The following is a 26,089-nucleotide window of genomic DNA, read 5'->3' as shown; positions in this document are numbered from 1 at the left end:
TTGTCTTGGAAGAAGTTTTTATAGTACGAGATAGGTGACTCCTCCCTTGGACGAGAGTGCGCATGGGCATCGACTCCATCCTTAGATTGATTTTTTCCGCCATTGGGTACGGATGCAACTTTTGCGCTCTGGTTCGAAATCTCCATTTTAAACTTTTTCGACGCGCAAAACTTCCACAAACTCTTTGGATTGACTTCAAACACCTTTATCTTCGACGCGCCTTCATCGGCTCAATTCCGGTCGTCGACGCGGGCCACTGTGCCTATCCAAGCGTAAGGCCTACGGCTCATGGAAAGGACGCCATTCAAGAAATGCCCCCAGTGTGGAGCAAAATTCCCGCACAGTGCCCATCACAAGGTCTGCAACCTGTGCCTGTCAACTGAACAGGACGAGTCCAGCTGTCCAGCCTGCGCATCCTTTCGATCGAAGAAGACTATTCGAGATCGAAGGGCTCAACGTCACATCATGGCGTAGAGATCATTTCCGGAACCAGAGGACATTTTCGATGAAGGCCCGGATGTCCCAGAATAAGATTCCGAAGCTCTCGCAATCGTGTCAGAGGCAGACGACTCAGACGACCCCATCACTCCTGGTCAACGAGTGAGTACTACTGCCCCTACCCCAACCCCACCACCAAAACCGAAGGCACTGGTCAAGACTTCGCCTGTTGGCCCCAGTCACAACCGAACACACACTTCAGGAGCCCCGCCTCTGGGCCCGGCTCCGAAGAAAAAAGACAAGCCTTCCGGTAGCTCGGAACCAAGCAAACCTCACTTAATCGTCCCGCCGGCGCCTTCGGCACCGAAGCCAAAGGAACACTCGGCTTCGAAATCGGTTCCGACGCCTTCCACCTCCAAAGATCTCCAAAAGTCGGCCCCGAAAACAATCGAGGTCCGTGGATAAGCCAGCTTCGAACGCTTCCAAGCCTAAAGATCCCGCTTCTGCTCTGAAACCAAGACCCTCGGAACCAAAAGATAAGCCTAAGGACTCTACGACGCCTCCTAAGGCCAAAGACCATAAAAATCAACACAAACCACGCTCGGAACCGAAAACATTGACACTGAAGGCGGATCCCGAGGAAGAGGAACTTTTTCTCCCAGATCCTGCCGATCCTAGGCAGAAAACTGATTTATATTAATCCTAAAACAGGACATATCGCAGCTGTGCCATGTAAAAAGAAGTTAGACACAGCACCTGCCACTCCAGTGCCTGTGAAAAAGAAGGACTCTGCTACATCATCTATGTCTCTTTCTTCTCCTGTACTTCCTTCTAGCCCACCTCCTCTTCCTAAATCTGTTACGCCACCTCTGCCTGTAACTTCTCCACCACCTCCATGTGATGATGATGATGACCAAGGGGTGGGGGGTGACCCAAATGACCCGATCACAGATCCAGACGACCCACCACAAGATGATTGGGAGTACCCTGTCCCAACAGATCTACCAGAACTCCCAAGCCCCCAGCCATACCCCTCAAAACCATCTCCCCCAGACGACAATATTGGTTTTGGACAACTGCTTAATAGGGCTGCAGTTTATCACGGCGTCATAATGCACTCAGACACAGCAGAGGAAGACGTCCTTTTGGATACATACGAACAGTCCCAAAAGACAATGCAAATATTGCCAATGATCAAGGGAGTAATTAAGCATGCCCCTGAAGTGTTCAAAGATCCCGTACGCGCCAGGATTCTTAACCCTAGAATCGAAATATAGACCTGCTCCTGAAGACCCTGCTTACATTAAGGGACAGCTGCCTTTGGATTCTCTAGTAGTTTCCAACGTTAGAAAGCGCGCCAACTCACAAACCTCTGGGGATGCGCCACCCCCTGATAGAGAATCCAAATTACTAGACGCTTCTGGCAAACAGGTAGCTGCGCAGGCAGCCAATCACTGGCGCATGGCCAACACGCAAGCGCTGCTGTCTAGATATGATTGGGCCCACTATGACCACTGGAAACCCTATTACAACATTTGCCTGACCAATATAAAACCCAAGCAAATGATCTCATCCAAGAGGGCAAGCTAATTTCAAACACGTCAATTAAATGCGCACTTGACGCGGCAGACACTGCCTCTCGATCCATCAATACCAGTGTACTCCTTAGACGACATGCCTGGCTGCCCATTTCAGGCTTTAAGCAGGAGGTCCAGACTGCCATCCTCAACCAGCCGTTCAACCAAGAACAACTTTTTGGCCCAGCTGTAGACACTGCACTTGAAAAAATGAAGAAATACACTGAGACTGCTAAGTCCATGGGAGCGTTACAGTCTCCAGAAACACGTGGCTCCTTTTGTGGCTCCTTCCATAGAGGAGCCTCCAGAAACATGGGCGCAGACACCTCATCTTCGTTTAAAGCCACTACACAAACATCCCCCAATAGAGGCTATTTTAGAGGCGGATACAGAGGGAATAACAGTAAAGGAAAAGGCCGAGGTAATAACACTCGCGCCTCCCCCACTACAAAACAGTGACTTCCCTCTGCTTTCCCCAGACCATTCCACTCCAGTCGGGGGAAGATTATCACAGTTCCTACCTGTCTGGAATTCCATCACAACAGACAAGTGGGTAAGACAGATTATCCAGTATGGTTACTGCCTGGAACTTACAGCTACCCCCCTACACATACCACCCAAGCAGCGTCCAATGTCCACAGATCATCTCACGCTACTAAAACAAGAGGTTCTCTCACTGCTTCAAAAACACGCAATAGAGCCTGTTCCCTTACAACATCAAGGAACAGGGGTTTACTCGCTGTACTTCCTAATACCCAAAAAGGACGGGACTCTAAGACCAATACTCGACCTCAGACCCCTCAACCTATATATACACTTGGATAATTTTTATATGATCACTCTCCAACAAGTGTTACCGCTGCTGCAACAAGGCGATTTCCTTGCCACACTAGATCTCAAGGACGCTTACTTCCACATTCCCATACATCCTATTCACAGGAAGTATCTAAGGTTTGTAGTGGATGGACAACACTATCAGTTCACAGTCCTTCCATTCGGAGTCACTACCGCATCCAGAGTATTCACAAAATGTCTTGTGGTAGTAGCAGCACATCTGAGAAGACAACAGATCCATGTCTTCCCATATCTAGATGACTGGCTAATAAAAACCAAGTCAATCAACCAATGTGTTCAACATACTCACCAGACCATGCAAACATTACACAGCTTGGGATTCACGGTCAGCTACACCAAGTCGCATCTCCAGCCCTCTCATATACACCAATATCTGGGGGCCACAATAAACACCTCCACAGCTCTAGCATATCCCAGTCCAGCCAGAATAGCCAGCATACACATCCTCATCACAAAATTTCAAGCCCAACACTCTCTCCCAGCCAGAGTGTTCATGCAACTCATAGGCATGATGGCACTCTGCATTTTTATTGTACCTTATGCAAGACTTCAAATGCGACCCTTACAAGAATGTCTAGCACATCAGTGGAATCAGGCTCAAGGACAACTTACAGATCTGGTGTTGGTAGAAAGCCGCACACATTGCTCTCTGCAGTGGTGGAACACAAAAAACGTGTCCAAAGGGCGGCCGTTCCTCGAACCTGTTCCACAGATAGTGCTCACGACAGATGCATCACTCACAGGATGGGGAGCCCATGTTCTCAGACACACAACCTAAGGCAAGTGGACCACTCAACAAAAAGTGCTCCACATCAATCACCTGGAACTACTAGCAATATTTCTAGCTTTAAAATCATTCCAAGTACATGTACAAAACAAAGCTGTCCTGATCCGGACGGACAACATGACAGCCATGTACTACATACAAAAACAAGGAGGCACACATTCTCTGCAACTGTCCCAGCTCGCACAGAACATTTGGAGATGGACCATCCCACAAAATATATATCTACTTGACGAACACCTTCCAGGAGTTCACAATCAGATTGCGGATCTGTTAAGTCGACAAACACAACAGATTCATGAATGGGAACTGCATCCCCAAGTTCTTCTACCATTTTACCAGATGTGGGGCCAACCAGACATAGATCTGTTCGCCACACACGAAAACTCAAAATGCCCAACCTTCGCCGCCAGGTTTCCACACCCATTGTCCAAGGGCAATGCGATATGGATGAACTGGTCTGGCAGATTTGCGTACGCTTTTCCGCCACTCCCACTGATTCCACTAGTGATAGGCAATCTCCGACAACAGGCTCTCAAACTAATCTTAGTAGCTCCCACATGGGCACGCCAACTGTGGTTCACAACACTGTTGGAACTCTCACTAGTTTCGCACCAAAAACCAGGCCTGTCCACATCCCTGCTAACGCAGAACCATGGAGAGATCAGACATCCAGATCCAGCTCAGCTGAATCTGGTGATCTGGCTCCTGAAGTCCTAGAGTTCGGCTACCTTAACCTACTACCGAACTATATGAACATCATTAAAGAAGCCAGACGCCCTACTACTAGAGCTTGCTATGCTGCAAAATGGAAAAGATTTGCCATTTACTGCACCAACAACCATATTGATCCACTGAATGCCTCCATCCAGAATATCATTTGCTACCTGCTGCACATGTTAGTTATTGACTTGGTTATTGTTAGGATTTTTAGACAATATTTTGCTATTTTATAAGTTGACACTTAGAAAATATTTCATAGAAAACAGTCAATGATTCCCTATAGAAGAAAATTCAAGTTGCAGGTATAGTATGTTCTCGTTACTTTTGTAATCCAGTACTGGGCGCCTAGACTCCGTACTGGGACCTTTATCCAAAACAGGAAAGTAATTACGTTTTCACAATTTATACGATTTTTAAAGAATATTTAAAGTTTGCAGAAATCGATACTTAGAAGAAATTTGACAGAAAAACAGTCAATGGTTTCCTATGGAAGAAAATTGGGTTACTGGTAAGTACGGTTGTAAATATTTTTCAGAGTCAGTGCAGGGCACCAAGATCCAGCACTGGGAGCTCACCTAATAGCAGGTGAGTATCTTCGTTTTTGTTACTCAGCTGATTTTTGGTGAATCTTTTAAGTTTTGAAAAGTCCACACTTTGAAGAAATTTCAGGAAAAAACAGTCAATGGAGCAAATTGAGTTATCGGCTTTAAGGTAAGTACTCGACTGGCAGAGTTAAGGTTCTGGGCATATACTCAGGGGTCTCCTAGGGTCAGGTAGGTACAGTTGTTACACCCTCAGCGGCACAGGGGCAGCCGGGTGCAGAGAGAGTTAGGCCCAATGTTATCCTATGGGAGGCAGGGGGGCCTTGGTTGGTGGCTGCTGACTAGCAGGCCACGCGGCTGTGGGAGCTGGGCTCCTGGTCACTTGCTCAGGGCAAATGGGGAAGTAAATAGGTGTAGAGGTTACACTGCCAGGGCCACTCTAGCGGCTGGGTGTAGGGTGCTTTTGAGCCTTCGGGCGCTCAATTGATTTCAATGGGAAAGCTCCGGTTTAGAAAAAGACTGCAAGCTCGGGGATGAAGATTCTTCAGCTGTCACCACCACTTTGAGAGGTAAGTTGGGTAGTTGGAGGATAGGTAGGTACCCCGGAGTTGGGCACAGGGGGCCGTGGGGCGCCCGGTGCAGGGGTGCCTTTTGGTGTCTGGAAATCTTACCCTCTGTTGATCGCGGTTGGTGGGGCACCAGGTTCTGAGGCTGCAGGCGTCTTCAGGAGCGTCAAGGGAAGTCCTTGGGTGCCGGACTCGGGGTCACAGTCGCCGTGGGGTCGTCCTCGTTGTCTTTTTTCACTCCGGCACAGGCCAGGCTTGGCGGGTGCAGAGTGTGGAGGGTTCGCGGTTCCGGGCTGATGCCAGGGATTAGAAGTAGATTTTGAGTAGAACCTCTACTCATGGGAGTCCCAGGGGCTTAGAGCCACAAGGTAGCCAGGTCCTCCGGGGTTTGTGAGGTTGCTGGCCACAAGAGATGCTGGGTTGTAGCAGGAGCAGGTTTGAGGGTCGACAGGCCGATAGGGCTGGGGCCAAAGCAGTTGGTGTCTTCCTCTTCCTAGCAGCTGCAGGGCAGGTCTTCTTTCTTCTTGCTCTTCTCTGTATTTCGGAATCTGGAATCTGGGGAAGGAAGGTTCAGGGTGCCCCTAAATACTAGATTTAGGGGCGTTACAGGTAGGTGAAGGGCAGGGACCAATGGGGGAGGAGATCTAGCACCTCGCCCAGGATGTGCATTGTTGCAGGCCCAGGAGAGCAGGGGCTCTCCTATCCAGGGGTCCAGCAACATGTCTGCTGTGTGGCAGCCTAGGCAGCCTCTCAGACCAGAAGTGGATATTAGGTTAGGTTTCAGGGGGCATCTCTAAGATGCCCTCTGGGGTGCTTGGTACATCAAATCCCACAATGGCATTAGTGTGGGCTTAATGTGCTGAGAAGTTTGATACCAAACTTCTCAGTCTCCAGTGTTGCCATTATGGTGCTGTGGAGTTTGCGTTTGACGAGCTCTCAGCACCATGTACTCTTAAATGGCAGCACTACACTTACAGTGCCCAGGAATGGACCTGGGTACTGTAGGGGCACAGGGCTCCTGGTCCTGTGCCCACACCACTGGCATAGGGCACCAAGCTAGAGGGGTGGCTGATGTATGCCAGGGCAGTGTAGGTGGTGTATTGTATTGTATTGTATAAACTCTTGTAACGCGCGAGTCTTTCACCCAACGGGTATCCTGGCGCTATATGGTGGGCATGGCACACAGGGATGTGTGCCATGTCGACTCTTTGTTTTGTACACAGACACTCAGCCTGCAAGGGCAGTGTGTGTGTGTGTTAGGGTACAGGGCCTCTAAGGGTGGCACAATGAGTGCTGCAGCCCTTAGAGGCCTTCCCTGGTCACAAGGCCCTGGGTACCTAGGGTACCATTTACCAGGGGCTAACATGTGGCCAGGGTTTGCCAATTTGGGTTTTAGGGAAGGAACACAGGCCCTGGGCACTTGATTGGGAGGAGTCCAGGGCACACTCAGTCAAAGTACATTCAGCAATTCAGCAAAAAGTGGGGGCATACCATGCAAGAAAGATGGCACTTTCTCACATCCCCTAGAAGACATTTGTAAGGCAGCAACATGGTCTACAACACACACCTTCACTAAACACTATTGTGATGACGTGCAAGCCAAGCAGCAAGCTTCTGTGGGCCAAGCTGTTCTTAAAACTCTCTTTCAAACTACTGCAACCGATACAGGTGACCATCGCTAGGGGAGATACTGCTGTACAGTCTATGCAAGTGTGTGATCTGCAGCTCATATGCCTCGAACGGAAAATGATACTTACCAGTATGCATCTGTTCTTGGCATGTAGAGGCCACCCACCTCCCCGGGACCTGTATCTGTTCTAGTTCTATCTTACTTAGATATACACACATGGACATTTTTTTCTTTCTACTAACTCCATCATTTCCCATCATGGCGAAAAACAATCTAAGGATGGAGTCGATGCCAATGCGCACTTTCATCCAAGGGAGGAGTCACCTATCTCGTGACTACAAAGACTTCTTCCAAGACAACAACAACGTGCAAGCATCCGAGACCAACACCAGATGGCGATCTAATGCAAGTGTGAGGATCTGCAGCTCTACATGCCAAGAACAGATGCATACTGGTAAGTTATAGTAACAATGGGGTGACCCAGTATCCCTCAGGACCTGGGCGGTCATATACAAAACAAACAATGGTTCTGTCTTAAGAAATAGTGCACACCCGACAGAACCATTGTTTGTTTTGCATACTGGTAAGTAGCATTTTGCTTAATGCACAAGACAACCCATCGGGAGATAGTCCGCTTGTGCACAGCCCGGCCTTTCTTGGCACCCACGTAGCCAACAAAGAGTTGGTCATCCACGCGGAACTGCTGTGTGCGGTTGAGATAGAATGAAAGCGCACGTTTTGGGTCCAGACGGTGGAGCCTCTCTTGAAGGATGCGGAGGCGGAAAGAAAGTGGGCAAAGTGACAGTTTGCCCAAGATGAAAGGCAGTGACTACTTTCGGTAGAAAGGAGGGATGTGGTTGAAGCACAATCTTGTCCGGATGAATTGCCAGGAAAGGAGGTTTACATGAAAGAGCCTGAAGCTCACTCACACGCCTGGCGGAGGTGATGGCCACTAGGGAGACAGTTTTTAAAGTTAGTAACCTCAAAGGACAGTTATGAAGAGGCTCAAAGGGAGTGCACATTAAGCATGTGAGAACCAGGTTCAAGTCCCACTGAGGCATCACAAAAGGAATAGGAGGGAAAAGGTGAGTAATGCCTTTGAGAACCTATTGACAACAGGGGACTTGAAAAGAGAGGGCTGATCAGGCAGACTGAGAAAGGCTGAAAGAGCAGAAAGATAGCCCTTGATAGTGCTCAGAGCAGAGCCCTGCTGGGCCAAAGAGAGAAGGAACAATAGGACCTCAGAAAGAGGGGCAGAAAGAGGATCTAATGCTTTCGCTGTGCACCATGCAACACATTTTTTCCACTGGCCGGCGTATACAGTTTTAGTCGAGGGACCCCTGGCTGCCAGAATCACATTACAGACTTCAGGAGGCAAGTCAAATGGAATCAACTGTCACCGCTCAATCTCCACGCAAGGAGGTGGAGGCTGGACAGGTTTGGGTGTAGGACCGTCCCCTGGTGCTACGACAGGAGATCCTCCCGAAGAGGCAGTCGTATTGGGGGATCCACGCTCATACTGAGTAGCTCGGGATACCAAACTCTTCAGCCCAATCCGGTGCCACAAGAATGACTTGGGGCCCGTCGCATCTCATCTTCTTCAGCTCTCTGGGTAGAAGTGGTATAGGCGGAAAGGCGTATAATAGATCGCAACTCCACTCGCGCCGAAAAGCGTGGCCTAGCGAGTGCCACCTCTGGAAATTCCAACGCTAGAACTGATGACATTGCGCGTTCTCTTCAGTGGCGAATAGATCTAACCACGGCTCTCCCCACTGCTGAATGAGACCTTGCGCCACGACCGCGTGCAGATGCCATTCGTGATCCATCATGCACCTGCGGCTGAGTTTGTCCGCCCTGGCGTTCAGAGAACCTGCCAAGTGTTGAACCACCAAGGAAATGCCTTGACGTTCCAGCCATGTCCAGAGACGCTGAGCCTCCTGACATAGGGTCCACGACCCCACCCCGCCTTGCTTGTTGCAGTACCACATGGCGGTGGTGTTGTCCGTGAACACCTGTACTACTCTCCCCTTGACAGAGGGAAGGAATTCTTTCAGTGCAAGTAGGATCGCCCTGAGCTCCAAAAGGTTGATATGGAGCTTGGACTCCGCCGGAGACCAGAGCCCTCTGATCTCCGCCTCTCCCATGTGGCCGCCCCATCCCAGGAGGGACGCATCCGTCACCACTGTGTGCTCCGGTTGGGGAAGGGAGAGGATCTGCCGCTGATCCAACGCTGGTCCGTGAGCCACCACTGCAAGTCCTGTGCAGTGTCCTCCGAGATCTGGATGTAGTCGGACAGGATTCCCTGATGCTGCGTCCATCAGAACTTCAGGTCCCACTGCAGAGCCCGCATATGCCACCTGGCATGATTGATCAGCAGGATGCAGGAGGCCATGAGGCCCAGCAGTCTCAGGGTCTTCCTAACAAAACCCAGGACCAGGCCTGAAAGATCAGAATTATAGCCTGTATGTCCCGGACTCGCTGTTCGGGAGGATAAACCCGAAAGTGCGCCTTATCCAGAACTGCTCCGATGAAGAGGAGTTTCTGAGAGGGAATCAGATGCGTCTTTGGCACGTTGATTGAAAACCCCAGCGAATACAGCAGGTCGGCCGTAGTCTGGAGGTGGGAAACGACTGCCTGGAGCGAGCCCGCCTTCAACAGCCAGTCGCCGAGATAGGGGAAGACTGAAACCCCTGATCTGCGCAGATGATCAGCGACCACCGCCATCACTTTCGTGAACACCCGAGGGGCGTTGGTAAGGCCGAAAGGGAGCACGGTGAACAAAGTGCTCGTGGCCTACAGTGAACCACCCCACGGGTCCACGGGGCCCAAAGGTGCTCCAGAGGGATATGATATGGGAAACAAACGGCACATGGCCGACAGGAATACCTGTATTTCTTCCGAAGTCGCGTACGGGCCCAGGAAAGGCGGGTAGGCCACAGGCAACAAAGGCTTCACCGGAGCCGCGGGGGAGTGACCGGCCCCCTCCACCGCGTCCTGCGACCAGTGAGGGCTAGATGAAGAGCGACGTCGCTTCTTCAACTCCTTATAGTGCCTTGACTTACCTGTCCTCAATTCCGACGAACGATGGTGTCGGCCCCGCGACCTGTCCCTCGACCTCCCACGGGGGCGGGACCTTGAGCGGCGCGGAGCTGATTGCCAGGCCTCCAACAACTTTCGGGACCGCTCCTGAAAAGCTTTCGGCGCCACGGCCCGACAATTGGGGCACCACTCTGGGTCATGGGAGTGCCCCAAGCAGAAGAGACACGTCATGCGGGTCTGCCACCGACATGGTCCGAAGGCAGTCCCTACAGGACTTGAACGCGGGTATCCCTACTGCACCAGGAGTCGAGTACTCCACAAAACAAGAGAAACAAGTCTCAAAAACCAAGTTAAAAGATTAACTATGAGTACCTCTCGCTCTCTCGGATCTGCGCTTGCTGGTGTGGAAAAAGAAAGAACTGACGTCAGCACGCGTGGGCGCGTTTAAGTAGCTCTGACGATGTCATCCGGCTGGAGGTTCCACTCGTGATCCGCTAGGCACCTTCTGCTGAGTTTGTCCACTGTGGCGTTCAGAGAACCTGCCAAATGCTGAACCACCAGGGTAATGCCCTGCTGTTCTAGCCAAGTCGAGAGACGCAAAGCCTCTTCACACAGGGTCCACAATCCCACCCCACCTTGCTTGTTGCAGTACCACATGGCGTTCGTGTTGTCCGTGATCACCTGAAGAAGCCTCCCCTTGATGGATGGCAAGAAGGTTTTTAGTGCCAGCCGGAGCGCCTGATGCTCCAGCAGGTTTATATGGAACTGGGCGTCTGCCGGAGACCAGCGTCCTCTGATCTCCACCTATCCCAGATGGTCACCCAATCTCAGAAGGGACGCACTCGTCACTACTGTGAAGTCTGGATGGGGAAAGGAGAAGGGTCTGCCACTGACCCAATCGCTGTTTGATAGCCACCACTGCAGGTCTTTTGCAGTGAGATTTACCCGATGATTCGCCCATTGGATCTTCAGGCCCCATTGCAGAGCCCACATGTGCCTTCTGGCATGTTCCACAAGAAGGATGCAAGAGGCCATTAGGCCCAACACCCTCTTAGTCATTCTCACCAAAATCCAAGATAAATGCTGAAATATCAGTATCATAGCCTGAATATCCTGGACTCGCTGCTTGGGAGGATAAGCCTGAATCTGCACCGTGTCCAAAAGTGCTCTAATGAAGGGGAGCGTCTGAGAGGGAGTCTGGTGTGTGAATTCGGCACGTTGATAGTGAACCCCAGCGAATGCAAGAGGTTCGCGGTAGTCTGGAGATGGGAGACAACTGCTTGGGATGAGCCCACCTTCAACAATCAGTCGTCAAGATAGAGGAAGACTGGAAGGCTTGATCCCTGCAGATGAGCTGCGACCACCACCATCACCTTGGTGAACACCTGCAGGGCACAGGTGAGGCCAAAGGGGAGCATAGAAAGCTGAAAGTGCTCCTGACCCACTGTAAACTGCAGGTAGCAACGATGGGCCAGCAGGAAGGGAATGTGGAAATAGGCATCCTGCAAGTCCAACCCTATCATCCAGTCTCCCGGATCTTGGGCAGACAGTACCTGAGCCACAGTGAGCATCTTGAATTTCTCCTTCTTAAGGAAGTAGTTGAGGGCTATGAGGCTGAGGATAGGACGGAGGCCTCCGTCCTTCTTTGGAACCAGGAAATAGCAGGAATAGCAACCACAGCCTATTTCTGGCCCGGGAACCCTCTCTATAGGACCCTTAGCCAAGAGAGCCTTGACTTCCTCGCGGACTAGCGCAAGATGAGCTTCCGTCAGCTGATCCTGAGTTGGAGGCATAGAGAGAGGGGTAGACTCGAAGGGGAGGGCGTATCCCCTTTGGACTATCTGCAACACTCACTTGTCCGAGGTGATGTCGTGTCAGCGGTGAAAGTGAAGGCATATCCTGCCATCCACTGGACGCCTGTGAGCCCCAAAAACAAGACTAGGAAGGTTTTGGGGAGGAGGAGGGGATGGTGGCTTGGCTCAACTCCTGGCCTCTCAAACCTTTGAGGACGGGATGAACCGCAGCCACGGCCCCGTAGAGATTGCTGAACTTGCGGAACCCGCTGGCTGGAACAGGGTTGGCGTGGTTGAAAGCCCCGTCTGTAGCCACAAAAGGAGGAAAAAGCAGACGCAGGCTGGGGTGTAGTACTGAGGCCCAAGGATTTGGCAGTAGCCGACGAATCCTTGTAGCGCTTAAGCACTGCATCAGCCTTGTCTCCGTAGAGACATGAGCCACCAAAAGGCACATCCATGAGGTTTGCCCGGACATCCCCCAAGGAGCCAGACACCCTCAGCCAGCCGCAGCGCCTGATGGCCACCGAAGAAGAAATCGCTCTTTCCAATGAGCCCATCGTGTCTAAGCCACAGCAAATGGAAAACTTTGCTGCATCCCTCCAGTCTGATATTGCTTGGGAGAGCAGGATCCGGTCCTCCTCTGACACCTCAGGCAGCACCTGCGCAACCGTATCTCATATAGAATGGGAGTAACGGCCCAAAAGGCTTTGCGGAAGAGAACATTATCTTCCAAAGGTTTCCAGCCGTTTGGATTCCTTGTCCAGAGGGGCGGAAAGGAACACGTCACGCTAAGTGGAAGCCTGGACCACCAAGCTTTGGGGGGTGGGGTGGGCAGTGAGGAAAACTGGGTCGCCCGGTGCAGGACGATGGCAGCGGGCAATTGTTCTATTCACAGGAGTCCCTGTGCTGGGTTTATACAAGCTGCCCAGAAGAACGTCCGTTAAGGCCTCGTTAAAAGGCAGCAAGGGTTCCGATGAGGAGACACCAAGCTGCAGGACCTCCGTCAAGACATTTGTCTTGACTGCTACTGTAGGAAGCTGCAGGTCCAGGGCCTCCGCCGCACCCAGTTCCTACTACCAGTCCATGTCCTGGGACTGCGGGATTTCTAAGGGATCCTGCCCCCCTCCCAATCCTCTTCATCCAAACCTAAACCTTCAGAAAGGGGCTGGTTAGATGGTATGAAGCCGTACGGCTCGGTTGGCTATGGCCTTGGTGGACACCAAACCGGCTCCGCATCGTTTGGAATGATAATGGGAGAGGTGCCACTGGCAGGTGCCGGCGTCACAGGAGACCTCTGCGTTGGACGCAGCGCCGGGAAAGGTCGCTATTAAGGTGCGACCGGCACCGGTCCAGACCAACGAACGGGTTCGACAGGAGGTCATGGCCCCGGAGCTGAAGGCACGGGACCCGAAGGCTCGCCTGTAGGGTCAGGCGGCCCAAACACAGTGCACATGGCGTCATAAAATTCCTTAAGTTGGTTGGGGATCGCTTCTGTATCCGAAAGTGAGGGTGACGCGGAGTTGACCCAGGTGCCTGCTCCCCGGAACAGAGACTAGAACGCCGAGGCTCCTTCTCGCTGCACAGCGGATGGGGCAAAGTCGAAGCACGCTTCGACTTCTTGTGATTCTTATGGTGCCTCTTACCCGACGACTTCGACAAAGAGGAGTTCAAACCCCCGGAGCAATGCTCGGACCTTCCTTTCGACCAAGACAGGGAGTGAGATCAACAAGGCGAGCTTCGTGGTGCGTGCCGGGCTGCAAGCAGCTTCAGGGACTGCTCCCTCAAGGCCTTTGGTGCCATGGCCCGGCAATTGGAGAACGACTTTGTGTCGTGGTCGCTCTCCAGGCACCAGAGACATGAGGTGGGAGTCCATGACACAAGGTGGGTGTCCGTTACTGACATGGCACGGTGACAGGCGCCACAAGGCTTGAACCCAGAAGTCTTCCTACTGGACATCCTAACACACCAAAGGAGGTTGACAAAAGGTTGAAAAAACTCTGTCAAAAAGTGACAGGGGGTGGCTCTCCAACAGATTGGCGCTGGCTGGAGCGGAAAGAAAGAACTGACGTCAGCACGCCAGAATGGCAGTTATATTCACAATGCGGATGTCACGATGGCGACGAACACAATGCCTACAACGTCATGCGGAGTTGACCGATGCCACCTACCGGTGTGCAGAGGTACTGCTATCAAAAATCTTCCGGATCCAGCCTGATGCCTGGAAGTTCAAAGGTAAGGAATCTGCGGCTAGATCTCTCTATCAGATAGGGTTGTAAATGGGATTGGGTGAACAGTTATTGTGATCCCAAAGCTGCGTAGGGGTGAGATGGTAGCATGAGTATCTGGTAGGCACTGATGCTTGCCCACGCTACTGACCAGGCAAATCATTGAGGTAGGTGAAAATGTGAATGCCCTTCCTTCTCTGATGAGCAGCTACTACTGCTAGGCACTTTATGAACACCCTTGGAGCAGTGGTGACACTGAAAGAAAGTACCTAGAATTGATAATGATCCACTTATCATGAAGTACAGTTAGCGCTGGCAGGCGCGATGAATAGAGATGTGGAAGCAGGAGTCTGAGATTTAACGCTGTCATGTAACAGCCCAGCCATATTGAAGCAGAGGAATGATATCCTGCTTCATAACCATATGGAAGGGTTCAGAGCAAATGCAGCGATTTAGGGTTCTGTGGTCCAGAATGACCATGGGAAAGTGGTTCTTTTGGAGATGAGGAAGTAAAGAGAGTGAACCCCCCCTATCCCACTGGTAGAGGCGCTGGCTCCATGGTCCCTTTTTGGAGGAGCGCTTGTACCTCTTTGTGGAGAATGGTGACCTGGTCGCTGCTGAGGGTGTGTTTGCAGGGTGACATCTTGGAAGGGGGTGTGAGTAGTTCTGGACAGTAGCCATGGCAAATGACTGCTAACACTCACTTGTCTGATGTGATTTCCTACCAGCAGGGAAGGAAATCTTCTCCAATAGGTATTGAGCGATTGGGCAAGAGAAGGGGAGTTCATATTTTGAGATGGAGGCTCCTTTACAGGAAGTTCCTTAGCTGCTGCCCCAGTTAATATTGCCCCTACAGGCACCCCCTGTGATGGTATGTCAGTTTCTGTTATTCTAAGGAAATGGCTGTGGAGCCTGCCCTGTAGTGTTGTCTCCGAAAGGAGCCTCTAGGTGATATGGAGTAAAAGGCACCCATGGCGTTTGCGGTGTCAGTTTCCTTTTTGATTTTTTTCTAACCTCTGATCAACCTGGAAGCTGAACACATAACCACCATCGAATTAAGGGCAGTTTGAGCAGATGTTTCTGAATCTCCCACTTGAAGCCTGAGATGCAGAGCCAGACTTGTCTGATGAGGACACAGTTAATAGTTTTCCACTCGAAAACTATCTCCTCCCCCTTCTTTTGAATTCTTTTGGGAGATGCTAGAGTTGCTCTTGCATCTTGCTTCAATAAGCCCGTCATATCTGGAAAGGAGGCCAACCGAGTAGGCTATACTACAGTGGAAATTAGCCACTACCGCTTACCATCAGCATCCAGTCTTTTAGCGTCAACCTTGGCCTGAGTGGGAGACCGCTTGCATGCTGTATGGACTACAGAAGAGTCCAGTGAGACATGATCCTTGAAGTAGGCTGAGTTGTTCAGAGAAGGCTTGTATTTTTTTCTACCAATGATGTTACGAACCTGACCTTGACGGGCTCTTTAAAGGGGTGGTGGACTGATATTAGCAGGCATTTCAACTTGGGGAGCAGCTAGACGGTTCTCTCTGATTGGAGAGGACAAGGTAATAACTTCCTCGAAGAGGATTTGTAAGTCTATTTTGTGGAAAGTGGCCGCCCATCGGATCACCTCGTAGTATGCCATTATGTTGTCTTGGGGAGTCTGCCTTAACGGATAGTGATCCGGGTCTGGATCCCGGAGGATTGACATTGTAGTTGTTCCACGTCTTTGGTGACATTGGGTCGAATGGTGCGTTCTAAGCGTCAGCAGGACCGAAGGGGCTGCTTTCCCCCATAGGAGGAGTGGGAAGACTCCTGTGGTGAGAAGCGGAGGAAATAGAGGCGGTCACATAGGAAGTGGTATTTGTGGAGGAGATTGTGGCAGAGGTGCAACAGAGGGGAGTGTACTGGGGCTCATGTCCTTACGTGGTGTTAGGTTTAGAAACTGGAGGAGGCTCCAAAGCAAACTGCCCCTCAACAGTTAGTCTTCCCTTCTGAGGAAAAGTCTCTGATGGTGTTGTTGGAGAGAGCTTTGTTGAGATTTTACCCGTCTGAGGATGGATGATTAGTCATTTTGCCTTCCATCTAATTACTCCTGCAAACACTGTACGATAGGTCGGTCCAAGTCGCTGGAGCCCACTGTCTATGGGACCCTTGCTCTCGATCATGGCTTTGGAGTCGGCAGAGGCCATGGAATCAAGGTTGGCCTCAGAGCCGGCATCAAAGGTGGCTTTGGCTTCAAAGGTGCTTGAGGATGATCTTATGGCTCGACAGCTGAACAGGGTTTATTGCCTGATTACAGAAGTCGGGAGCGACATTGTATCCGATGCCATTGGTTGGTGCCGACCAAGGTCTAAGGGCGGCAGAGGCTCGGGAAACTGAGTAGTGGAGGTCAGTACTCTGACTGAGGCCTTCTGGGAGGCTTGGTGTGTGCACTGATGTTGACGACACCTACAACCCTTGGAAAGGCCTTTGTTTAAGGGCCCAAGGTTGTCTAAGATCTCTTGCTCTTCTTTCTCCTGTTCCGTGTCTGAGGAAAAAGTAATCTCTGGACTGGGCGACGGCTAATGGAAGGAATGCTCAAAGTGCTGGCATCCTCGCCTTCCTCAACGCGTGTTCTCTGAACATATTGGGAGTGTCGTCTGGGGCTTGCTGCCTCATAATTTGATGGGCCCACCTTGTTTCCAATCGCTACAGGAAGGTCTTCAGGTGGAAGGTGAGGAAGGCCTGGTGTCATTGTGGTCGGGGGAGAGGCAGACGTTACAAACACCTGGGCGGGGGGGGGGGGGGGGGGGGGGGAGGGCTATTGGGACAGAGCAAGGATATTTGGTGTGGCACTGAGGACAGTATCAAAATGGCATCCATTCCTTCACTGTGAGTGCATTTTCTGCAGGGAAACCGACAAACCTGTGGGTGACCATCACTAAAGATGGCCTGAGGCCCTAATGGTCGGAAGTCAGTGCTAAGTTGGTCTATGGAGGTTTTCACCGAGAGGAAAGGCTTTTCTCTAAGCATAAGAACAGAATTTTACCAGCTGCACAGAAGTGGGAGAGCAGAGAACACAGACCGCCAGTAGCAATGGTGGAAACTAAAATCTAATGGAGTTGCTGCCCATGCACATTGCCTGCCAAAGGAGGAGTCGCAGTACATTGTGTGACTCAAAATACTTTTTTCTTTTTTTTTTAAAGAATAAAAACTTTGCAAACGTCAGAGCCAAACACAAAAAGGCATAAATATGCAGAGAATGTGTGTAGGAAGCTGGCTCTTTATATTATCAATAAATAATCTGTTATACCGTTACATTTGCAAATACACACGCTGATTTATAGATGACAACACGACTCAAGAAGGAGAGCCACACCAATTTATGAAAATAGCAAGTACATATATGATTAGGCATCAGAGAAAAATCGTTCAGCTAAGTAGGTTTTTAAATAGGAATTCTTTTCACTTTAAAAAGTGGACACTGCAGTTTTAGAGTTCTGCAATGTTATCCTATGGAAAGAGGAACTAGTTCTGCAAACAAGTACAGTACATCGACTTACAGGACCAACCTCCAGGAGTTAAGGTGAGTGGTGGGCAAGGTCCAAGGCAGCACCAACAGTAAACCACCAGCGGCACGAGGGCAGCAGGGTGCAGAGGTGCTAAATCAGTGCGAGGAGCCCAATACGTTTCAGTGGGGATCAGTCTCGGGAAGAAGATGCTGCAGGCTCTGGCTAGGAAGACAGTCGGGCTGAACCAACGAGAGAGCTCAGGCCTTGCGATGCTTGAGGACACCTATGGTCCTCTTCTCCAAGGCCCAAGGGTGCAGAGATGTCTTTAGGCGTCGGGTTTTTCTTACCGGAGCAGTCGCTATTGAGGGGGCCTGCGTCCATTGGTTACAGGCGACATTGGGGAGTCCAGGAGGGGTGAAACCACGATGGAGGTGGGCTCTGGAGGGCTGGAGAACCTTGTTGGCACTGTTCGCCTACTTCAGCTCGGGCTGAAGACAACAGGTGCTGTTGTGGCTTCAGGTGTCGGGTTTTGGGGGTTCTGGAGGCCTCAGAGTCTCCTCTTTGGAGTTTTCTACTTTAACAGGCCGCTGTTCTCCAAAGTCTTGAGTCTTTATTGAAAGCAGGTAGTCCTCCAAAGTTGCTGGAATCACAGCTACAGGACGAGTCGACTTTGGCACAGTGACAGGCTGGCGGGGTTGGGGCCAAGTCAGGTGCTCTATTCAGTCATCTTCTGCTTTTGCGGCTCTTCTGTGTCCTCTCTCTTCTTAGGTCATCAGGATCTGCTTTTCTGGTGCCAGGGACTGCTCCAAATACTGAAATTACGGGCATTAGGGTAGTGTAGGGTAGTAGCCAATGGGATATTGACCCTTGGGGTCACTACCCCCCTATAAGACCACTTCCTGTGGGAAGTGGGCATAACCTTGTCCCAAAATTCTTAAGTATGCCATAAAAAAGATGGCTACCTTTGAAAAGTCGTGTATACCTCGCAGTTAGCCCATCTTAGAAGTGATACTAGCCTGGATGTGGCACGCGTACCTGACTAGCTAATTATCCCGCCAGTCCATACGCCAAGCGGGTTCTGGACAGGAGGTTGGCTTCCTCTTCTGTGAGGGAAGCTAGATTCGCATTCCAAAGGTGGCGGCTCCTTTGAGGCTAATCAGCAGGTCATACTGTGGGAGGGGGTGTTACACCCTCTTCCCAGACAGGATTTTGTTTCTGATCTCCTGAGAGCAAAGGCTATCACCCGAGGAGGTCAGAAACTCATCTCGAGTAGCAAGCTGGGAGAATCCAGTCAGCAAGCACACTAGAGATTGGTAGGTTTTCAAGTGGCACTTCTAAGATGCCATCTGAGTGCCTGTTTTGATAAATCCAACACTTGCATCAGTGTGGGTTCATCAAAATGAGATGTTTAGTACCAAACATCCCAATTTTCAGTGAAGCCATCATGTAGCTGGGGAACTCGTTTTCACCAGTGGCCAGTACATGGTTTAAGATGACTTCCCTGGTCACTTGCACTGGCAACAATAGGGCTGACCAGCACAGGGGCATATCTGCACAGGCAGATCAGTCCTCACATATAATATTAAGCACCCTGCCTTAAGGCGGTCAAGGCCTGCTGTAGGGGTGACTTACAAATATCATATGCAGTGGGAGAGGACACGGCATACAGGGATTTGTGTAGGTTTTTCATTTTTGTCTGAACCAAGGCACGCAGTCTGCAAAGGCAGTCTTGCATGTGCTTTGTGAGGGGTCCCTTTGGCTGGCACAATTTGTGCTACAGCCCTTTAGTACCTCAGGCCCTAGGTACCAGGGTACCATTTACTAGGGGCTTACAGAGGGTGCTAAAGTTTTGCCAATTGGGGGACCAATTGCACAGTTTTGGGAAAGAGGTCTGGCAATGGGGACTTGGTTAGCAGGAATTCAGTGCACTTTCAGTCGAAATCACATCAGGTACCAGGTAATAAGTGGGGGCAACCATGTCAAATAGGGCACTTTCTTACAATGTGTATCTGCAGGAACACACGGTGCTGACATAAACTCTCCTGACTCTACAGTTTTTTTGTCACCATCTCTTTCTGCCCCCAATTTTTGGAATCTGGAGTATTATTCTTCCTTTGACAGCACTGGCAGCATAAACGGTAAGACCTTAAATTGTCTGTGTAACTGAGTGGGTTCTCTGCGAGGTTTAAGCGTGCAAGGAGAACGTTACTTAACCTGTAAGCATATGTTTGTAGTGTGTAGTGCTGTAGATTCACCTTGTATCGATAGCCACACATGCCACAAACATTCTGTTTTACTTCATGACTATTTATGCTTGATACTGCAGGGCCTTGCATCTTCTCCTGAGAATTAATTATGCTATCTAAATTCAGAGCCCCTGAGTGTGTGTTTACTGAGGAGTAGTTTGGCTTTGTGAGTCTTTAAGAAGACAAAGGGTAAGGGTCAATGACAGTAATAGGAATCATTTACTGTATCTTGCAGGGGGCCATAAGGGTTTTTAAGCCACTAATGGGTATCTGCCCCTAGGTGTCTAAAGCTTCTAAAACCATAATCACTTATAAAGATCTTTAGGCCCAATGCTGGGAGTAGTTTGTTGCATTTAGCACTATACAAAACTATACACTAGTAGAAAAAGTATTTTAAAAAATAACAAAATGTAAGTAATTTTTGCTTCCATATCAAATGAACATATTTTAAATATAAGAACTGCATTGCCTAGTACCTAAATCAATCTATCCTTCTCCAATTTGGCATTCCTTCAACTGATTGCTGCCCTCACCTGCTCTTTGTACTGATCAGCATGACGGCGCTCATCTTCCACTTGCATGAAAACTTCTTTTAATTTCTTCTCTGTACGTCGAACTAATTTGTTTGAGGCAGCTCTTTCCCTGGGAAACAAAGCAACAGAGATGAAGACCTCTATAAGGATTTACAAACAGAAGTGGTTAAAACGAAAATAAATAACTGGGATCAGCAGGTTTGACTAACAGCTAAAACATAAAGAACAAGGAAAGACAGACTTTTTGATATTCTTGCAGTGAACTCTGTGCCAACGTTCAGGGTCATAATAGCATTTCTGGGGATTAACACTACATAGTTCCGTATCACCATTTACCTTTGCCATCTTCTGCAAAAGCAGAGAAAAGCAATCAAAAAGGGAAAAGTGATGGCTTATTTGTTAGGTAAACCACTTCTACAGGTGCTAGCCTGTACTTCCTGAATAGGCTTGACCATGCAGGCAGTCATTGATGATGATAGAACAAATGTTATCACCAGCATACAAACCCTATCATTTGGTCAAATTAATTCTTGTGTGTAGAACAGTGAACTGGAAAGGCAGGAAATTGAGAAAACACACACACACTTAAGACTACACATGAGAGTTCAAGTTTAGTCCTTACTTCGCTTCCTGCTCAAGCTGTTCTTCTAATTGTCCAATTTTAGCCTCTAAAGCACAAATGGTTGCCTTAAATTTTGATTTGACAGACCCCTCCAACTCTTGCAGTTTAGCTTTAAGCTCTTTGTTCTGCCTTTCCAGTTGCTGGCGCGCATTTTCACTTTTCTGGGCAGCACTACGTTCGCCTGCCAGCTCAGAATTTAGAGTATCAACCTGCGGAATAAAAATGGAAACACGAGAAGTAAGAAACCTTTGTTGCTACCATACATTGATTAAAAGGGTCAATTTGGTAAAAAGAAGGCTTCCATCATAGGACGTTCATTAACATTTGCAAACACAAAAAATCTCTTGTATAAAGTGTAAGGAAACAGGTTTTTGACTACTAGGTACTGGTGTAACGGCTCTGAAAGGCGCCGAGATCTGCTAAACAGGACTAAGTACATGTCTTCTGACCCTTAAAAAGGTGCATCTTTAATTGGCTTGTCCTCAATTGGCATAGGCCAACTTACTGGCACATAATACCAGGGTACCTGGGGTTTTTAAATTAGAGTGTCACCAGGGACTACTGCAATTGTTATGTCACCCTGGGTGCGACAAGGTAAAACATGGCTCTCAGTCTGCCACTGGAGACTGGAAGGGCAGTTTTAAACTGTTATCTAGACTTTGCCATTTAAGGTAAGAACAAATCCCAAATCTCTATTTTTAATATATGTAATCACCCCTAAAGTAGGCCCAACTAGCCATAACGAACAAGTTACTTACTTCGGTAACAATATATCTGTATGAGACATATATTAGTTATAGATTCCTTACCTTAGAATTACCCCCCAGGTGTTAGACTGGATCAGGAGAATTTTTTCTCAGCAGTACCGATGCGTGTCGGTAGGTGGCGTCAGTCGACTCCGCATTCGTCGTAATCGCCGGAATGACATTGCAATATCTACTTAGACGTCGCTCCTGTGCACTGACGAAAGTTCTTTTACACGACATTCCATGCCAGAAGTGCAAATCCATGCAAGACACTGACCACTGGTGCATAAACTAGGGCCCTTAAAGGGGAATCCCTTGCTCTAGAAGGCAGTTCGCAGAACGGGGAGGATGGGTGGGGCGGTAAGGAATCTATAACTAATATAGGTCTCTTACAAATATATCGTTACCAAAGGTTCATATGAAAGAGACTATTAGTTATAGATTCCTTACCTTAGAATAGATACCACAGCAATACCAACCCCGGAGGTGGGTCTGCAAACTAAGTTCACACTAAAAAGTCTTGGAGAACTGAACAGCCAAAGAAGCCGTCTCTCCGGGCTTGACTATCCAGACAATAATGCTTAGTGCACGTTTGCAGTGATGCCTACATGGCTGCCTGGCAGGTGTCACTGAGGTGGACTCCACGTCCCAGAACAGGAGTGGCTGCTGTTGCCCTGGGGAAATGGGCGTGCAGCCCTACCGGAGGCTCCTTTTTCACCAAGGAATAACAGATTTTATTGCAAAGGACAACCCATCAAGAGAGTTAGTTTTTGCACGGCCCGACCTATCTTGGCGCCCACATAGCCAACAAAGAGTTGATCGTCCACCCGGAAGTGTTCTGTGCGATCCACATAAAACGATAACGCACCTTTGGGATCCAGACATTGGAGTCTCTCCTCCTCCTTGTAAGGATGCAGGGGCGGGAAGAAGTTGGCCAAAGTGATGGTCTGTCCTATGTAGAAAGAGTTAACCACTTTGGGAAGAGAAGAAGGTCTAGTCCCTAGAACAACCTTGTCCGGATGGACAGCAAGGAAAGGAGGTTTAGAAGATAGAGCCTGAAGCTCACTCATCCTGCGAGCAGAGGTGATGGCAACCAGAAAATTTGTTTTTAAAGTCAAGAGTCTGAGAAGACAATTATGTACTGGCTCGAAAGGAGCACACATAAGGTAAGTCAAGACAAGATTCAAGTCCCAATTGGGCATTTCAAAAGGAATAGGAGGAAAAAGGAGAGTAATGCCCTTAAGAAATCAATTTACAATAGGGGACTTGAAAAGAGAAGGCTGATCAGGAAGGCCAAGAAAGACCAAAATGGCCGAAAGATAGCCTTTAAGATTGCCCAGCGCAGAGCCCTGCTAGGCCAAGGAAAGAATGAAGAGAACCTATGAAAGAGGGGCTGAAAGGGGATCCACAGCCTTTCCTGCGCACCATGCCACAAATTTGTTCCATATACAGGCGTATACTGTTTTGGTGAAGAGACGCCTGGCTGCCAAGATAACGTTACAGACTTCAGGAGGAAGGTAAAAAGCTGTCAACTGTCGCCGGTCAATCTCCACGCAAGGAGGTGGATGCTGGACATGTTCAGGTGGAGGACCGTCCCCTGCTGCTGCAACAGAAAATCCTCCTGAAGAGGCAGTCTGTTCGGAGGATCGATGGCCATGTTCAAGACCTCGGGATTCTAGACTCTTCGTGCCCAATCCGGAGCCACAAGAATAACTTGGGCATGGTCGCGTTTGATCTTCTTCAGCACTCTTGGCAGAAGTGGTATAGACAGAAAGGCATATAGAAAACCGCAATTCCACTTGCGACAAAAAGCATCGCCAAGCGAGTGCCACCTTGGAAATTCCAAAGCACAGAACTGCTGACATTGCACGTTCTCTTCTGTGGCAAACAGATCTAACCAAGGCTCTCCCCACTGCTGAAAGAGACCTTGCACCACCTCTGAGTGAAGACGCCATTCGTGATCCATCATTCACCGGCGGCTGAGTTCGTCCGCCCTAGCGTTCACAGAACCTGCCAGGTATTGAACCACCAGGTACATGCCCTGATGTTCCAGCCACGTCCAAAGGTGAAGAGCCTCCTGACACAAGGTCCACGACCCCACCCCAAGCTGTTTGTTGCAGTACCACATGGCCGTGATGTTATCTGTGAACACCTGCACTAACTACTCTTTGACAAAAGGAAGAAACGCCTTCAGTGCAAGATGAATTGCCCGGAGCTCCAGATGGTTGATGTGGAGCCCGGACTCCGCCGGAGACCAGAGGCCTCTGATCTCTGCCTCCCCCATGTGACCTCCCCATCCCAGGAGTGACGCATCTGTCACCACTGTGAACTCTGGTTGGGGGGAAAGGGAGAGGGATCTTCCGTTGACCCAATCCTGGATTGTGAGCCGCAACTGCAATTGATGTGCAGTGTCCTCTGAGATCTGAATGCAATCGGAAAGATTCCCCTGATGCTGAGCCCACTGGAACTTCAGGTCCCACTGCAGGGTCCGCATATGCCACCTGGCATGATCCACCAGCAGGATGCCAGAGGCCATGATGCCCAGCAGCCTCAGGGTCATTCCCACCAAAATCCGGGATAGAGGCCGAAACATTGGTACCATAGCTCGAATATCCCGGAGGTGTGCTCGGGACGATAAGCCCGAAACTGCGCTGTATCCAGAACTGCTCTGATGAAAAGGAGCTTCTGAGAGGGAATCAGGTGTGACTTCGGCACGTTGATAGTGAACCCCAGCGAGTGCAGGAGGAACACCATAGTCTGGAGGTGGGTGACGACAGCCTGGGGTGAGCTTACCTTCAACAGCCAGTCGTCGAGATAGGGGAAGACTGGAACCCCTGATCTACGCAGATGAGCTGCGACCACCGCCATCACTTTAGTGAACACCCGAGGGGCTTCTGGTAAGGCTAAAGGGGAGCACGGTAAACTGAAAATGCTCTTGGCCTATCTTGAACTGTAGGTAAAGCCTGAGGGCTGGCAGGACATAGATGTGGAAATAAGCGTCCTGCAAGTCCAATGCTACCATCCAGTCTCCAGAGTAGACAGGACCTAAGCCAATGTAACCATTTTGAACTTCTCCTTCCGGAGGACGTGGTTGATGTCCCTGAGATCCAAGATTGGACGCAGGCGTTTGTCCTTCTTGGGCACCAGGAAGTAGTGGAATAACAACCACGACCTACTTCTGGCACAGGGACTTGCCCGATAGCTCCATTGGCCAAGAGAGCCATAACTTCCTGATGGAGAAGGGAGAAATGATCCTCCGACATGCGATGGGGTGTTGGTGGCATGGAGGGAGGGGTAGTCTAAAAGGGGAGGAAGTAGCCTCTTTGCACTATCTACAAAAGCCACCTGTCCAACGTGATGTCGTGCCAGTGGAGGTGCTGGCGGATCCTGCTGCCCACTGGCAACTGGTGGCCCTGAAAGGTCAGACTAGGAGGATTTGGAGGCTGATACAGCGGGGGCACCGGTGGACTGGCCCACCCGCTGGCCTCCAGGTCCAGAGCACTGGGTCCCAATTCCCTGGCCGCGCAGAGGCTGAGCAGCTTGCGCTGGCCTGTGGCCCTGGGTGGAACATGGTGGGGCACTCTTTCCGCAGCCATGAAAGCGGAGAAAGGCGGTCTGAACGGGGCGAGAGGTAGCAGCGAGGCCCAAGGATCTGGCATTAGCTCTAGAGTCCTTGAAGCGCTCGAGCGCATTGTCCGCCTTATCGCCAAACAGGCGACTGCCATCAAAGGTCTTGTCCAAAAGAGTCGATTGGACATCGCCGGACAAGCCAGTGGACCTCAGCCAGGCGTAGCGGCTCAAGGCTACTGACGTAGAAATCGGTCTACCTAGCGATTCGGTATACAGCCCACACCAAATGGCGAACTTCGCTGCATCTCTACTCTCTGCGGCCGCACGGGAGAGTACAGCCCAGGCCTCCTCCGGGCACTGTGGTAGCACTTGCGCAACCATGTCCCACACAGAGTGGGTGTAGCGGCCCAAGACACATGCGATGTTCACCGACCGCAGTCCTACGCTGGCGGAAGAAAACATCTTCTTCCCAAGATGGTCCGGCTTCTTGGATTCCCTATCTGGGGGAGAAGTAGGGAACGTGCCTTTTGATGTTGAGGCTTGGACCACCAAGCTCTCAGAGGTAGGGTGTTAGGAGAGGAAAACTGGGTCGTCCGGGGCCGGGCGGTGGAAGCGGGCAATCATCCTATCCGCAGGAGCCCTTGTGCTGGGCTTGGATCCAGTGCCCAGAAGGATATCTGTGAGGGCCTCATTGAACGGCAGCAGGGGCTCCG

The 26,089-nt window shown here is 50.2% G+C and overlaps 1 protein-coding gene across 4 annotated transcripts in view; it reads right to left on the bottom strand.

Moving 5' to 3' along the window:
* The window catches only part of MYH10 (myosin heavy chain 10), a 1,171,079-nt gene that overhangs the window by 55,098 nt on the left and 1,089,892 nt on the right, over positions 1-26,089 (bottom strand). For all 4 annotated transcript variants that reach the window (XM_085616842.1, XM_085616841.1, XM_085616843.1 and 1 more), the window contains 2 exons: positions 21,061-21,269; positions 20,439-20,547 (listed from right to left, as the gene is read on the bottom strand). In XM_085616842.1, the coding sequence (XP_085472968.1) occupies positions 20,439-20,547; positions 21,061-21,269 (318 nt within the window). The remainder of the gene's footprint in view (positions 1-20,438; positions 20,548-21,060; positions 21,270-26,089) is intronic.

This window comes from Triturus cristatus, chromosome 7 (assembly GCF_964204655.1).
Source record: "Triturus cristatus chromosome 7, aTriCri1.1, whole genome shotgun sequence".
Lineage (NCBI taxonomy): Eukaryota > Metazoa > Chordata > Amphibia > Caudata > Salamandridae > Triturus > Triturus cristatus.
This window is presented reverse-complemented; position numbering and strand designations above follow the sequence as displayed.